The following is a 17,646-nucleotide window of genomic DNA, read 5'->3' as shown; positions in this document are numbered from 1 at the left end:
AAAGTAATTGATCATACAGTCTCTCAATGTCTTTTCCATTTTATTTTGATTGCTGGAACAATACCGGTCATTTGCTGCTGTGTCCTAAGAAAGGCTTTCACTTCCTGCATCTCTAGATACTATATTTCTAGGGAGATATACACAACCCAAAAATGCGACATTGATACATTTTTGTAGATTTATGATCTATTATTTATTTATGAGTGCTGTAGTATAAATGGAATATGGAATAGGAAGGAGTGTGGCACAGTGGGTAAGGAACTGCGCTTGTAACCGAAAGGTCGCAGGTTCGATTCCCGGGTAAGGACACTGCCGTTGTACCCTTGAGCAAGGTACTTAACCTGCATTGCTTCAGTATATATCCTGCTGTATAAATGGATACAATGTAAAGTGCTATGTAAAAAGTTGTGTAAGTTGCTCTGGATAAGAGCGTCTGCTAAATGCCTGTAATGTAATGGAATAAAGAAACCCAAGCCATGCAGATCCCACTAATGCATTTCTAGGATGGGAACATCACAGGGCTTTGAGTGTGTGTAGCCTATAATATCATGAGAACTACACTGCCTATCATGCAAATAATGCAAGATACAAATATGATTGGGACACACTTGGAATTTCATCATTGGACACCAAGTTTATGAATCACTTTCATTATAAAATGAAACAGATTTTTAGGTTTAGTTCCCGACTATGGAGCCTACTGTTTGTTGGAAATTTTATAAAGTAACAGACCATAGCAATTTAGTAAGCTAGGTTAGTAGTAACCAGTCATATAGCCTACATATTGAAGGAAAAAACGGAATATGTTCCAAATTATTTCAAACTTAAAACAGCATGTTTGAACTGTACATTAAAGGGTAATATTTGTACCTGTGTTGGTACAGCCCTACCGACTCGAGGTTTTATGGGAATGATTTTATGACAAACAGAGTTACAATCTGACTGCATGTCGGAACGCTGTATGGCCTCTACCTTCGTCAAGCTGTCAGTCAGTAGAGTAGCACCCAGCCGGAAGCAGCGGGACGGAGCTGCAGCAGATTTGAAAACGTTCATATTGTAACATTAGGTTTCGCAAGAGTTTGTCACTGATATTGTGGCGTTTGAAGTTTTATGCGTTTACTTATGTTGCCATCCATCTAGGAATGGAAAGATTGCGAACAACAGGGAGGAACCCCGTTTCATTTGCTCGCTAGCAAGCAGAGTATTGTAGCTAACGTTAGCTAGCTGACGTTAGATACTGAGAACGTGTACGATCAAGGGGACTGTGCTAGTAATGCCTGGTGTTTAATGGGCGAACTGGTTCACGTTAGTGTGCTGATATTTTTTCTAAATATGTTGTTTTAATTCAAGCATTTTGACGAAATGCTCTTGGAAGATAAATGCCTTGTCTCTAGAGCGCTAGCTGGCTAGCTAGCTAACATTAGCCGCAACTGGGGTTCGAGGCTCAGGAAGGAAGGGGTGACTGATGTTTGAGGGAAGTGCTGCTGTTTTAACTATCTTGCTAGCTAACCAACAAGCTCGCTGCCATTATCCGAAGACAAGAAGTTTTGTTGCATTTTACAAGAAGTAACTTAGCTAGCTAACATAACTGTATGCCACGGTATCCACTGGCCGTGGAGAGGAAACCTGGGATACGAAGAAAAATAAGTAACGTTACGCCCGGTCCACATTTTTTCTGCGCCTCAATTTTTGAGACACGCGCTGGAATTTGCAACAACGCGAACCGTCAGTTCTTGGACAAATTGATTTATATTAAACATGGCTACGGCTAGCAGCATTGCCGCATCCATTGCGAGTAAAACGAAGACGAAGAAAAAACACTTCGTGGCTCAGAAAGTGAAGCTGTTCCGTGCCAGCGACCCTCTGCTCAGCGTCCTAATGTGGGGAGTTAACCATTCGGTGAGTCTAGTCAGTTAATTAAACCATTTCAACTAGCTAGTTCCCTTGCTACTATTTATTTGTTATCATCCTGGTTGCAAATGTCAGCTGCAGAGGATTTGTGTAACTTGTGATATCTCTTTAGTTCGCTACAGTGATTGCCGCTTTCGATGATAGTACATGTGCATCAATTTCCATTGATAACATCGTCATTATTTTGCCTTGCTCCTCGGCGCTGATTTCCATGCAGTAGCTGACTGAAAATTTAGACGGAGAGGGGCGATTCCTGGAAAGGCAGCTAGATAAATAGTGAAATAAAGTGACCAAGTAAAGAAATGTAGCATTGGGTACAGCTGTCTAGCTTGTCTGTTAGCACGGTTAATCGGATCACACAATAATATTAACCCTTTATACTGTAAGATCGCAATTCGCAAATAGGTGATTACTGGGTTCTTAACTGAATATTGTGATGCAGATGTAACAATAACTACTGGTAACTGAAAACAATGGAGTTCTAGAACATTGGCTTATTATGAAAAAATAAAACATGCCAAACACCTACTCTTCAAAGGGTGAAAAACCCACCAAACAAGCTATGCTTGCCGTGGCCCGTTAACGATTTTTTAACCGCGACAATTACCGGTGCCAGAAGCGCTCATTTCTCTTTAGCAAACCGATTCCAATTCAGCTGTCATGTGTTCAGAGTTATCTAACAAACGATTAATTGACATTGGTTTATACATTTTTTGACGAATGCAGGTGTGCCCACTTGTTTGGTGGTGTACTCACGGGAAGGTCAAAGTGACAGCATGTGACGATTTTACAGTATGTTGTATGCGCTGTTTATTGACCGTTAATACATATCTAATTGCTTTAGGCGGCCTACATAATGTTGTTCTTGCTTTGATTGGGATGGTGCAGACGCGGAGACTGCAATTAAAGGTCCAGGAAACTGGATTAAAATTGTGATTATGTTCCCCAGAAGTGACAATGGATTGTCGTCTTAATAGTTCTTTCAAGTTTTACCCGGTTACTGTAATGAACACTGTTACATTGTTGTGACCTGTTCAGATAACGATTAGGGCAGGGTGGGCTTGTATCTGAGCTAATTAATATTCATATATGTAAGACGTCATATGTAAATCATTCCTCCTTGCTAGGTTAGAGCAGGCTGTCCCAAACTATGAGGCAATATGAAAGAAAGCAACATAACATGGCTCCTAGAATGTAATCCTTTAACATTTATGGGGAAAAGATGCATACAACATTAAAATACTCTCCTGTTCAAATGTACTTATGACGTACTTTGGATTATATTCCATAAAACACACCACTGGTCACACTGTAGAATGATGCAGGCTCAACTTGTTAGAAAAGTAAAATCAATGTTCACTTGGTTCTCTCTCTTCTAGCATTTGCCCTAGTTCTGCCAGAAAATCGTTTGCTTTTGAGATTTGTTTTGTACCTCACACAAGGTCCTGTGAGATAAAAGGTGCTTTTCAGTCCTCCATATGCAGAATTGTAAAGCTTGCAACTTTTTTCAGGCTTTGCATGGTATCTTTTAAAGAATACGTGTACACAAAATGGATATAAAATATAGGCTACGTTTTTCTTACTGTCCTACAAGTGAGTGTCATATCTTTTATTCAGTCTGCATGCAGTCTCATTATCTTGCAAAAGAAATTGGAGGATATTTGGAATGCTCAACTGATTTCTAAATATTCCATGGGTACTGGGAAATGAGAAACGCTATTGAGTCAGACTACCACGTGTGCTGGCTTTGAAGTCTCATCACCAAGATGGTTTATGACATGAAGCCATAAATTTTAAATGCTGCATGCCTTTGCCAGCAATCTTGTACATTCTAACACCTGGGAACAAGCAAAGCAGCAACCCTCTCCAAAATGTGGTGTGTAGGCTTCCTCGTGCAGGGCGGCAGTGTAGTGTAATGGGCAAGGAGTTGGTCTTGTAGCCTAAAGGTCACAGGTTTGATTCCCCATTAGGACACTGCTGTTGTACCCTTGAGCAAGGTACGTAACCTGCATTGCTTTAGTATAAATCGAGCTGTATAATTGGATACAATGTAAATGCTGTGTAAAAGTCGCTCTGGATAAGAGCATCTGCCTGTAATGTAATGTCATGCAGGTCCTTATCTTTGTTTTATTCAAGCTTGAATGCTTTAAGAGAGCGTAGTAACACTTTTCTGGCCTTAGTGACGAATGTGAGATGACACAGTTTTCTGCGTATACACAGACAAGCACTGGCAAATGAGCTGCAGCAGAAAAGTTGATTTTAAAGGCTTGCATATAGTGTGTGATTTCCCAGATTGCCAGCCTTGTAGAATGGAATACTGACACTTGTCTTGCCATTTTTACTTACAGAAGTGTTGAGCCCGCAACTATGAATGAGCTTTCAAATGAGGTATCTGAAGGATAAGATATTCTGTACTTTCACGATAGGCACAGGTAATTCCTTGCACTTAAAAGCATATAGAAGCATATTGAAAAACCAGTTGGATGCACACAAGAGTAGTCCATCAGCTCGAACCCTCCATCCAGTTTCTCATTGGATAAGCCCTTCAATTTAATATTGGTCAACACACACAGGGCAAATAACTGTTTGCAAATGGCTGCATCACTAGCTCATTTAGGCTACATTTTGCATCTAAATTATATTGTAATGTTTATACATTTTTAATGCCAGTATTTTAGGCTAGAAAATGTGTAATGTGAGACATGGATGATCTTTGAACTGGCAGTTCTACCGATTATTATGCTACAGTAATGATTCAAAAAATAAGTCTGAATGAGGACCATTAAACTTTAATTGTGTTTTATGTGTAATTGCCTTTTCATTGCATGCCTAAAAATACTGGAGCCTAAATACAACAGCTTAAGTGCAAGCTTTTAACCTAGATAACAGCAATGGATTTTTAGCACTGACTGGGCAGTGCTGGGAACCCATCAAGGGTTCTACAGTGCTCCCATTTTTAGGAGCATTTGCATTAATGCTAACGTGTGCTAACTGGAAAAATAAATTAGGAGCACGTCTAGTAATTGGGATGCATTAGTGTGCTCTAAATTTTTCAGCTTAGGAGCACATGTGCTCCCTGAAAAAAATGTTAGTGTAGAGCCCTGCCATCACATTTTCTGTGATGCAAGTGTAGAATTTGTTATTGCTCTGCATGAAGGTTTCTGGCTGCTTGAATGCACTGAGGATTTGAAATGATAGATCACCATTGTACGCCAACATAACACTCGTATTATACATTGCTTCACTCCAATAGTGCGTTTTATTTTTTCACCTTGAAGTAGTCCATTAGGAAATGGGTAAAATAAATAAATAAAAATTTTAGTAGTTAAATTTAAGGATTTTTTTCTTTAGATGTTAACGTCTGTTGGGTTCTCTTTCCTGCAGAGAGTTTCATTTATTGCTGCAAATGGCGCCTTGAAGGTGTCGAACTTGCCAACACTTTCTCCCTCAAGGAAAGGAGTGGCTTTGGCTGTCTTGTCATTTCCGCCCTCCGTTTCGAGGAGAAGAGCTGGTTAGGGAACGGGCTGGAATGTGGCCTGGGTTCCCCCCTCTCTCAGCAAAGTAGAGCTGAATACTGTTGTGGGAATCACACTCTCTGATTACTTTCTCATGGTGAAAGGAGATGCTCATTGGTCTGTGTGATAATCCAGACTTTTTGTTTCACTAATTAAGGTGTACACAAGGCTAATTGCATTTTGTTTGAAGGGCTTAATTGGACTAATGGGGAATTGGGAGTCTCTGAGAGTCCTTTTTTGACCTTCATTGTGCTTAATTTAGGAATTCCATGCAAAGTCTTTGAATAAAGTTAACAAGAGGTGGACTACAGAGAGAGGTGTTTGTAACCTTAGTGTCTGTTCCTGAGGGTCACTGGAAGACACCGTCTGTTCTGATTGTTCAATGTGAAACATAAGGCTTGACGGGTGAAGTGCAGCTGGTCTGGGGCTGCATTTCAATGGCGTATTTTTGCTCTTAAAGCAGTATATCCTTGGACTCTCAGTTTTGATGATCCTGATGGATGCCGTCTCTGCAGTCAGAGGCAGAGCTAGGGGACCAGTGGAAGAAAATGGGCGGGTGTCGGATGAACAGCTGATTGAGCTCAGCAAGTCCTCACAGGCCTAAAAGGAAGCTTGTGTACGGACGCTGCTCCTCAGGTCTTAAGACTTCAAAAGTGGCGATCAGTTACAGCAGCCTTTCCCTGCCATGAAGTATGCCCTTTTTGTGGTGTTCACCCCCCCCCCCCGCGCTCTGTTAAAGCTGGTCGGATGGTCTTCTCGGATGTGGAGATGCGAGCGGGCGTACGCATGGTGGGAGTGAGTCATTCTCATTCCCCTCCTGCAGCAGCTGCTGTAGAGGAGAGGTCCCCACTGACAGACCAGCCCAACCCACTGCATAGTACGTGCTCAAGGCCTCGGTCATTATAGCCGGAACATTCTGTCAAATTGTGCTCGGATGGAAATGGCTCCCCCGTACACGGCTTTAATGGGGAAGGCTTTCAACCAAATTTCAGTTGATTAAACAAGCTGTAATGAGTTGAACGTCATGCACTAATGTATACGTGTAGCTGGTCCCATTTGCACAGATGCACTTAGAACTGGAGAGCCGTTTTTCACGAGCCGTGATGTCCTGGAGTTGCTCACGGGCCCGTGCAACGGGAGACTTTTCATTCCTGCAGTATTTATTTCCTGTAACAGATGATTGCTGTAGAAACCCTGTTGTATTTATTTTTGGAGCTTCAGCGTGTGTGTCAGCAGGCCTTGGGCTTCCTGTTGTGTGTGTGCGCGCATGTGATAGGCTATCGGCCTGGATGTATGCAAGTGAATCATCTCGTGCTGTAAAGTCTCATTCCGCCAAGCCTTCCGTTCATGCAAACAACGGGGCTTGATAAATGATGGCGTTTATGTCCCAGCCACTGTTATGTGCCCTTACCTTTGACGCTCTTCCTTGCAGTCCCCCCCATGGGTCGTTTGACATCCACCTGTGGATGGTCAGGGAAATCGAGTGCAGGATATGGTTGTGGTCACGAGGGTGTGGCCTTCCGCACTTCCGTACTGTCATGACCTGAGGCGATTTATCTGGACAAAGTTTCCTCTCTCTGACATTAACCCAAGAGAAAAATTACCATGGAACCAAGAAATAAAAAGACAGAATTCCTTTTTTGACTCGCATTTTCAGGTGGCAGCAGTGCAGGAAAAAAATCCTCATGGGTAGTTAAAGCTGAAGGGCTCATCGTTGGCAATCCATTACAACGAACACTGAATGCGTTTTATGTTAGCTTAGCATTGTAAATCCAGTTTCAATTGACAGTTGAGGGACAGATGACACTCTCTTGGCCGCTTCCCCATCGTCTGACCTCATTTCACTCTAATTTACCATGGCAGTCACCACTTCCTTCTCATTCAAAGGGAACGGAGAGCATCATCTCAAAAAGTACCAACACTGAGTTTGGTAAAATCCTCTGTTCTGTTTATTTCATTGGCAAGACAAATTTATTTTATTTTATTTAGAAAGCATGACGTTTTCAGAAATTGGTATTAGAGGTATGCACATGGTGCAGTTTGACATGGCCCACATTACAAAGGGATTTGATTAACCTTTGTGGTGCCCAACACATCCTCCTGTTTCATATGTTTCCACCCTGGCCATTTCAGCCTCGGAAAGATGTCAGTTAGATTGAATCTGTATTTCAGTATTTATTTATTCACCTTTTTCCCTGGGTAACTTTTAATGTATGCTGACAGTGTCTTATTTCAGATTTTCTTTCTGATATCTGTGATCAGTAAATGTCCATTTGTCAAAGAATAGCCTATATAAACTGGCATTTCATAACATCATGGCACGGTGATGTTCTGATCAAGTAAATTCAGTATTAGAATTGGCCTACCTACTATTACAAGACTTTATCAATGACTTACTATGATCATTTTAGGTAACATTGTTGCTAAACTGCATTTTAGATAAAAATGTTTAGCAAATGCAGTTGGTTTCTTGTTTAGTATATTAATGTTCTACACAAATTCAGTATGGCCTTTTCTGTCGATTCATTTTCATAGGAATAGTGATGGCCTTGTTTTCGGTCCTTGGCATGCTCCTCTCCCCATTGTCTGCCACATCTGTTGATGATTCAGGCTTTTCCTTTTGCGTAGTCAAAGCGTGGACATACGATCAGTCCGATCCCTCTTGGCTGGTCAGAAAGTCGACGCAAAAACTGGCCTGAAATTACTCTGAAAATAACAAAGCGTTTGAAAGAACAATCCTTAATGAATTCTCAGAGCTGTAATGTATTTCTTAATGTGTACATGGTCGAGGTTAGCATGCTAGGCTAGCATTGAGGGCATTGGGATGTTTAATTCTGACAGCCAGCAGTAGTATAGCTTCTGAGGAGTAAGGTGCGTCTTCAGTAGGTTACAGGAAATCTTCATATTTGCACCTGAAAACCTCTCCCATGTACCATCTTGCTTTAGTCACGCTTGATCAAGAACCCGATTACATTTTCCAGGCTGTGCTCACACCTAATAATTAACACCTCGCTCTATCTATCTGTTTGGCGATACACTTTTTGCAATCGCGGGCAAGTAAATAATTTTGTGCTGCGTCTATTGTCCATCCAAACGGAGGAAAGGGCATGGAGCTGCAGGAAAATTGACTCATCAAAATTCAGGATACAGAACCTGGATGTTCGTGGAAGGCTTACAATAAAGGCGAAATGTCATTTAGCCCCACAGTGTTCTGCTGGCAGGAAATGAGCAAGCTGTCATGGTTTTCAGTGTCCAGCACTTTTCCTTGGATCGCATCTGAGTCCCGTCATTGACTGGGCACATTTTAAGTGTTATTGGAAGGAAGTAAGGCAAATTTAACGTTGCCTTTGCCTGCCCTCTGTGCTGGCTGGAAAAACAGCCCAGCACTTTGATAAGAGCGCGTTGAAGTGTTGTGTTCGGGGGTCGTGGGCCCTCTCTACGTGAGGTCGTCCTGCTGGGGTATCCCCTCAGATCTGACTTCCTCCTGTGAAGTGTCCTGTGCTTGTGTCACAGCAGTTACTATGACAACATGGAGTGGTAATCATCGTTTAACAAAGGTTATTTCTATGTACATGCAGTAGGAGTGAACTTAGTAATCACACGTAGCTTCTGTGTCTATAGTCTTCCATAACAAGATGTTCCAAATCCCTAGCAAGGCTTCCAACTCTTTTCCTCAAAATATAGGCTAGGCCTGCTATTCCAGGCCTGCAGCCATTGCAAAACTGAGTTATGTTCACATATGGTCTCTATTGCCGCAAAAGGCACAAATTCTTAAGTTACTTGGCATACCTGCACAACTCTTGACATCCTCATCTTGGCAGACTTACCGCGCTTCACTATTTCACGTCTGACATTCGACTTAAACACGTTGTTATTGATTAATAACTTGAGCCTCAATCGTCAAATGAAACACCGCGAGGCCCGTAAGTATTTTGAGAATGTAAAAAGCAGCCTGACGATCGCGGTTAGAACGGCCAGGGCTGAGGTGCTGCCAGCAGGAGGAGCGGCCAAACGGCCGGGGAGTTTACCGCGCTGCAGGCTGGCTGCGGACGTCATGTCTGCCGTCGCTCAAAGATCGAAATCAGGGAGAGTCACAGGAGGCTAAGAAGGCAGTGGAACTTGCTGGCTGCTGTGCATAGCCCTGCTTGTCTTCGATGACCTCTTCTATTGCAAAGCATTAGCTCCCTGGAGAACGAGCAAGTTCTTGCATTCCCCTCTGGCAGTAGCATTTGTACTAATGACTTTGGTCAAATTCTTAACGATCGCTTCTTTTTTAATGTAGGGTGGGTCTCGTAATCAAATCTCGTGGTCCTTGGGGAGGTAGGCGTGTAGTAGTCACTGTTTGCTGCCAATATATTTGCTATTTGCAATAAATGAACCTGTTAGCTTTTTGGATTACTGGTTTGTACATTCAGCTGCAGCATGGAATCTCACCAACATTACTTTTTGTTCATTTTCTGGGAACCGTTTACTTTAAAATTGCCATCGTTAATCTAGAAATCACATTGGCGTCAATGTGTTCTCAGTGTTATCAACTGTTGGCCAAACTCTGATCATGACCCTCTCTTTTCTTTCATTTCTGTATTGCTTTCAGATTTTCAGTTTGAGCAATCATGTGGAAGCATATTTTGTGTGTGAAGCATTTCTTTTGCTTAGCCTGCCATTTGCCATGGGTCATTTTACAGCACTTTGGAATTACATTTACAGAACCTACCGTATGGATTTTTTGGAGTTCCATCACAGGAAGGTCGTACTGAAGTAGGCGTTGTTTAAGTTTGTCCATAAAGTTCAGGCCGGAGTTTAGAATCGCTCCTCGGCTGCGCGTGGACATGGCCAAGCCACCGCAGGACGTTGTGGAAATAACAGCTCGCTTGCAGCGCCGTCTTCGCAGACCCAAAGCTTTCGACGAAACCTCCTTGGCACCGCCATCTCTCTGATGTAGGCCTAGGCGTGTCTGGGGCGATTTCAAAAGCGCTGGAGCTACAGATTAGCAGCGTGCTTCAACAAGTGTTTGGGGATCTCATTTTCTTGTACAGTCCCCACCCTGCAGTCTTCTCTATAGAGGGGTTTCTTGTCTTTTAATGGAACCACTGGGCATGATGTAGGTCCTTGACTTTGTCAGTGAGGACCAGGCAGAGAAAAATGCCAAGCAGTGTGGTAGCAATCAAAGCCACCTGGGCAATCAGGTAGATCAGGGGTGTCAAACTGAATCCCAAGGGGGCCGCAGTGCCTGCCGGTTTCTGCGGGCTTCTGTCCTTTCAATCAGCTGTCAATTAAGGCCTTAAGTCCTTAGCCAATCAATGACTTAAATGAAACACTTCCACTGCTGAGAACACCCCAAAAATCAACAGATGCTGCAGCCCTCCAGAACTGGAGTTTGACACCTGTGATGTAGATGGCTAAAGGCAGGGGTGGTGTGGAAAACTTCATGGAATGGGATGTGCTCTGGTGTGGAAGCCCTGTTGGGAAGGACAGAGGGACACACCCCAGAAGCAAAGGGACAGCACACAGCACGCACATCTCTGCAGTCCAGAATCACGCAAGCAGCTCCATACAGTAAGCTCAGTTTTACCAAACGGGTGTGTCTCTATCAGACGGATAGCCTATCTTATCTCTATTCAAATGAGGCGGTAGAGCCGTATTCAAATCGCTCAGCTATTCGTGTCACACATCCTGCCTCGCCATTGGAGCTTCTTGCCGTGTGGCGTTCCGATTTCTCGGCATTGCCCATCTCTGAAGATCACGAGCGGTAGCTGAAAGATTTTAAATGGTTTTCCTCCTCAGGGAACAGGGACCGACCCAGCGGTTTGAAAGCGTTCATCTGTTTTTTTGTGATAAATTGCGCTATAATATGTCCACATGTACCAAGTATGATAAAGTACAGGTGGATAAGGCAGCAACTGGTTCGACATAGGCTATTTCTACCCTAACGCGAGTCTACCCTAAAGCCCGCCCATCGAAGCCTTTTCTGTTTTGTTTCAGGCCGTTTTTTTTTCTTCTCCTTCTATTGCATTTATAGTTTTCAGCTGCGGAGTTAAACAGCTGTGTTATTGGCGGTAGTATTCAGTGTCGGGTCTCACCGCCCGGCGGTTGTTTAAGATGGGCTTTCATTAGAATCACATGTAGCGCTTTGACAGGGGACCCAAGGCCCACTCCGGCTGGACGGTTTTTACAGCGGAGTCTGCGCAGGCCGAGCTGCTTTCCTGAAGGAAACCGAAGATAAGGTCACGGCCGTCTCAGCGCTGCGCGCGATGACGTGCCGGTTGAGGAATGTCCCTTATCCTTTGTTTTTCCTTAGTGCGACCAGCTCACGTTCTGTGTTGTCGGATTATGGCCAATTGTAACGGGTTATAATGATCGTGATGCCTTCCTGCGGGGCATCCCTGCCCTTGGGTCGAGTCGCAGGGCATATTTTACTCCTCGTTCTTTCTGCCATCCCCACAGTCCTGCACCTGCTGGAAGCATTTCTCTGCCGCAATGTCAGCCAGCCAGCCAGCCTGCCTGCCTGCTGGTAATGCATTAATGCGTCCCCAACCAGCTGTGGGCTGCGTAGGCGGTGCTGTAATGTAGGGATGTATGCAAAATTATTCCCAACGCGTAGCACTCGGAGCCATTCCTCTCATACCAAAGGCAGTCTGTGTACCGATTGTGAGGCTCCGCTCGGAAGGCGAGCACGAGTCCTCGTAAAAACCTGGAGCGGCACGCACCGCTACGCACCGGGACCGTTATTTACATCCCGGTTGTGTGTCGAAAAGATTGGCTCCGGAATCAATATCGGGCTTTGTGGTGATTACTCCACGGCTGATCCCCTCTGGGTGCAATTAGCCTAAAGCTTGGCCAAGCCTGTTAGCCAAGCCTCGATTGGGAACCTTTGCACACTCTGCCCTCCCTCCCCCCCAAATACAGGTAATTACCCCGCCTGTTTGCTGGCTTTTCGCAGTGCAGTGCGGGTAAACTGTGCGTCTCCTCAGATAAAAGGGGTTCATTATTGGCTCTGAGACCCCCTGCATCTGTGAAAATGAATAACTGGTTGCAGAGAGGGAAATAATTTGTTATTTGTAATCAGCGCAGAGCAGTAACTGAGACTTGGCATGATTAAAATACGAGGCGTTGCCAGGCTGGAGACGGTGCATCAAGCAGAGCACGACTTGCTGTGCAAACAGGGAGAGAATCAGTCTCGGTCTATGCAGAGCATGATGGAATCTAGGCTAATAGTTTTTATTGTTGCATAACTATCTTAAAATGCAGCTCATTCTCATGTAGAGTGGCTTGATATTCCCATTTTGTGATGTGCAAGGGAGCAGCGTTATTGTTGTAGTCTACAGTTTTCCTTTGCCGTGATATGTTTGACTGTGACTTTCGTTTAAAAAAGACACTATATTTACGTGTGAACATTTAAATATTCATATGCAATATTTACAATACATTTTGTAAATGTTTTTCTATTATTTTTCGATGTAGCTATAACATTCTGTTCATAAACTGTAGGCCTAAGTGTTATGCTATGATGCCACTAGCAATGTTAATAAAGATTCTGCAGAGTGTATTGGGAATCTTCCAGTGTTGAAGTTTAATAAAAATGTTGTTGATATTGTTTATAGTAAGGAATTTTGATATAATGCATTTTAGAGTCGATAATGATGATTGGGTATTTGGTCTAGATTAATGAGAAACTCACTGTGACTACGTGCTTGTTTCTGTATAAATTCATGAAGCATAATTTTTCACTGGTAATTAACATGGTGTTGAAACTTGAAAATGAAGAGCATTATCAATTTTTTATTTATGCAGTCTTATAATTCCCAGTCAGAGATTAATTTCTCTCTTACGGCTGTGAACAGCTTGACAACCAATTTGTTTGTTGTTAAAAATGGCACGTATTCCTGGCACGAAGACATGCACATTTGATGTTATTTTGGCTCTTAGGTCGGCTGGATATCTAATATCAAATAGGCTAGTTAAATAGGATTATGTAGGCCCAGCTGGTTTTCTGTGGGGGAGAACCAAATTAAGGCAACTGTGAATTCTCCAGAGGGCTGTTCAAATGGAGTGAAAATCCAAATTTTCAATTACCTGACTCTGACACATGCACGTATGATGATGGCCCTGCTTTTGACACATCTGTTGTGACCTTGCACCAAACTAGGCGTCGGTTGGGTTTCACTGTTCTTACCACGGTTTGAAAAAGTTGTGTCTCCATGACCAATAAAATTTCCCCTCATACCGTTTCGAACGAGACAGTCACAGATGCAGTAGGGAAACAGCCGTTGGCTCAACAAAAATGCTCTTTTATAAAGTGAGCTCTAAAATGTTGCGAAACCGCTCCGGGAAAAGGCTGCAGATAATGATGCTGTGAAATCGGAGGGGTAAGAAAACTCAAGACAAAGATAAAAGCCCGATAATCCAGGCCACTCCATTTTTAATGTTGCGAAGCAAAAGCCTCCATTTAATCTGGCATAATTTAAGAGACTGCTGACGCATTTCATCGGCTTGCCTTCGTCAGTGTGGACCCTAAGTCTTGCCAATCTCTCATTTAAGCAGGAGGCCCAGTGATTCGCCATGAGAAACCGTGTGCGTTTGACAAACCATAAATTGCTTAATCCAACAGAATGCTCTAGTTTTAGCATCCGTGTTCCGTGCTAGCCGGTTTTAGTACGTTTTAGTGCAGAGCCCATGCTGTTCTCAAAAGCTGCAGGTGAGATGCCTCTGCAAGCAGGACTGTAGTCAGCTTAGTCGTTTCGCGGATATCTTTTGAATAATTAATTCCCTGCCGTGGACAGAAAATTAATTTCCGGTACATGAATGTAAATGGGGGATTTGAGATGTAGTGACGTTTGTGCTAAAAGTGATGCAAACGTGAAATTAATTCATGTTCTCGAACTGATTTGTAAGCTCTGCGTAGTAGATGCCTTCTAAATACAAGTCAGGTTGTTTGTAAACATATTTTTTATTGTAATTACCTCCGCCAAGAAGGTTATGTAATGATGTCTGTCCATCCATCCGTTTGTCCATCTGTCCATGACATATCTCAAAAACACAGCCTGCTTGTCGCAGCCTGCTGCTCAGCTCTGTGCTGGCCGAATCACAGAGCTTCCTCATGGTGGAGCACCCAGCATCCACCTCTCTCCCGTTCCTTTCCTGTCCCTGAGACTGCAGCCAAGTGACTACCCAACCATCGATCTAGGAGACGAGCTGACTTCATCTGCACCTCACAGTCCCGTTGGGAATCGTACGTACGCATGCGGTCACAAGCTTGCGGCCGGGATATGGAGGTGGAAGTGAAAGTTCAGGGGTGTCCCATGCAGGCTCGCGCCGTCTTTTTGTTTCTCGTTCGTTTCGCGCTCCTTCCCGCCCTCTCCTTCTCTGGCTCGGAGCAGATGATTACATAACGGCCTAAATATAGCCGGGAGCCAGCAGCGAGAATGTGGCAGCGGTCGAACAGACATGATATGTCAATGGGCCAGCTCCTCCTCCTCCTCTGCGTCTAGCGAGGCAGTCGGGCAGGCCTGCGAGCCGCAGTGAGGTGTCCAGGCGAAACGTCAATCAGTCACAGCGGCATGACTCACCCTTTAAATCAATAGCAGCAGGTCCTGAAAATGCCACCGGTGATTTGTTCTGCTGAATCTAGCGGAATCTCTCTCTCTCTTTCTTTCTCTCCCTCCTCTCACTCTCTCGTTCCCTCTGTCCCTTATCACTCTCTTTCTCCTTGCCTCTCTCCCTCCCTCTGTCCCTCCCTCTCTTTCTCTCTCTCCTTTCTCCTTCCCTCTCCCTCTCTCCTTCCCTCTCCCCCTCTTTCCTCTCCCTCCCTCTCTTTCTCTCTCTCTCCTTCCCTCTCCCTATCTTCCCCTCTCTCTCTCTCTCTCTCTCTCTCTCTCTCTCTCTCTCTCTCTCTCTCTCTCTCTCCCCCCCTCTCTCTGGGCTGACAGATGGATGCAAGTTACCATGGGTTCTGCTCACTAGCACCGAAGGCCTCCGGAGCAGCTTTCTGTGTCACAATAAAGCCCTGTTAATTAAGACAGGACTTAAAGCAGTAATTACAGAATGGGACCCAGTGCCAGAGCACCGACAGCTGCCTGAATCGGGAACACAGTAATCACACCAGCGACATGTCATTCACTTTATCCGCTGATTGGAATAATTGGAAATTGCAGGGAACAGAAAGGCGGAGGGGTGTTATTTAGACGTGCCTTTGAGTCTGTCGTAAATGCAGGCCTCCTTAAACGTTCTCAAAAAGCAGGATTCTCCAAGTGCTTCTTACAGACTTTGTTGGTTGTACGGAGGTTTTCCAGTGTCTGGCCCGGCAAAGAAACGGGCTTAACCTCATTAAAGCGTTCGGCACGCAGCTGCGGAGAACCCCGCCCGTCACGCCGCGGTCCCGCCTTCCAAGAGCAGGGAAGCCGAGAGACAGGCTGGAGATGAGGTCGCGCTTAAACCGGCACCGCTGTTAACGAGCCCGTCCGACAAAGTGAGAAACCGGAACACGTCTGACTGATGCGCGCGTGATTGGAACACGTCTGACTGATGCGCGCGTGATTGGAACACGTCTGACTGATGCGCGCGTGATTGGAACACGTCTGACTGATGCGTGCGGCAATAAAGACCTTTCCGCCTGTCGCAAGGCAGACAGTGTAGCATGTCCTATTTCAGATGAGTAACGAGGTGTATATGTGCAGCCTGTCATCACCCTTCATATTTACAGAGCTGCGCTAGCAGAGCTTGCATCGTCTGAAATTTGCATACAAGAGAATCCAGGCAAATGTGTGGTGCGGTTTCATTTTCACATAGTGGATTGGCTTCAAAACCGGCATGAAACCTTGAATGTCAATGTGGTTTGGCAGCCGCAATGATGATGTTACACTCTCCCCCACTTCTGGGGCTCTTCAGACCCATAAGGATTCCTCGCCACGGCGACAGGTGTGCTGGGTGGCGAGTAGATGAACGGTAATTAAAAGATTTCAATGTGCCAGTGACCTTTCTATTTGAAGTCTGGAATATAAGAGGAAGATTTAAAATACGGCTATGCTGGACTGGTGATGCATCCACCTGCAGAGCCTGGGATGCTAATTTCCCTCAAGCTAAAACTTGTTTTCAGTTAGACGTAGGCCTTCTCGTAGGCCGTACGTCTTTTCTTCAATCGATTCTAGCTCACCAGTGGTGCTGGTGCTAGAGATATGACTTCTTTCCTGTCGGTGTTAGCTCATCTGTGGTACTGTGTGGCTTACATTGTGGAAAATGGTCACTGGTTGATAGAGGAGTGCACAGGGCTCAGGTACTGTGCTCCCTGCCATGGTGTGGGTGTAACAGCAGTAACTTACAGTACAGTAATATAATGCCTGTTCACTCCAACTGTGTGAGAGTTTTGAAACTGGTGTTCTGAAAAGACCTAGACTCGTGTGTTTATTTGACTGTAACAAAGACACTTGGTGTGTTCTTAGTGCATCCTGTAGTTCATATTTTGGGAGCTTTGACTGAATTTCAGTATGCTGTTAGGCCGTGTGGTCATGGTGACCAGGACTGTTAACGCTCTGGGCAGAGTGACACATTCGCCATCCGTCTGCCCTTTTATACGCCAGCTCACGCTAAGAGCGGCAGTCCAGATCTGGTGACGCTCGTTCAGACAGGGGAGCAGAGTGATGAAAGCTAGGAAATGGCATGACGAGTGCTAGTTTACTGTTGAGGGGTGGAAAACCCTAGACGTCTGGTTTGGCTAAATAAAAGTCCACAGCCTTGGAGTTCAGGAGGACGCTTCAAGGGCACACACACTTAGGAGTTGTTTTTTGGAGCTGAGCCTGGAGGACGAGGTTCGTCGGACACTCCAAACGTTTATCGATCAGGCCCCTGAGGGCCTACTGCTGGGAGGGAGTTTTATGCGTACGACCATGCACTTACTCAGGGTTTACGTTTCAAACACAGACCTTTGCCAGATTCAAGCCTTCCGTGCCATTTTAAATGATTCATTAAGTGTTTTCTTCATTGGACGGCCCTGCACTGTGCTGTTCTTATTTTTGAGGAAGAAAACTGCAAGTTCCCCTAAGTCCATTTGAGATTTTCAAGAAGGCCTTTTTTAAAATGTTCTCTTGAAGCTCAAGCAGACTCGACAGGTGAAGGATTTTTGTGTCGGCCCGGTAAATATCTTTTCCTGCCGAATGAACAGCCTTCCTTTTCTTCTTATCCTTTCTTTTCAAAAACAGATAGTTTGGCCTGAGACTATGCTTGTCCT

The 17,646-nt window shown here is 44.5% G+C and overlaps 1 protein-coding gene across 2 annotated transcripts in view; it reads left to right on the top strand.

The window, feature by feature from the left end:
- The first annotated feature begins 953 nt into the window (after positions 1-953).
- The window catches only part of pip4k2aa (phosphatidylinositol-5-phosphate 4-kinase, type II, alpha a), a 54,676-nt gene continuing 37,983 nt past the window's right edge, over positions 954-17,646 (top strand). Inside the window, exon 1 of one of the 2 annotated variants that reach the window (XM_064330954.1) lies at positions 954-1,899. In XM_064330954.1, coding sequence (XP_064187024.1) covers positions 1,759-1,899 — 141 coding nt within the window. In that variant the 5' untranslated portion in view covers positions 954-1,758. The remainder of the gene's footprint in view (positions 1,900-17,646) is intronic. The other variant, XM_064330955.1, reaches the window with a different exon arrangement.

The sequence above is a fragment of the Anguilla rostrata genome, chromosome 4, assembly GCF_018555375.3.
Source record: "Anguilla rostrata isolate EN2019 chromosome 4, ASM1855537v3, whole genome shotgun sequence".
NCBI lineage: Eukaryota > Metazoa > Chordata > Actinopteri > Anguilliformes > Anguillidae > Anguilla > Anguilla rostrata.
The sequence above is the reverse complement of the archived record's forward strand: the minus strand, read 5'-3'. Positions and strand labels throughout refer to the sequence as shown.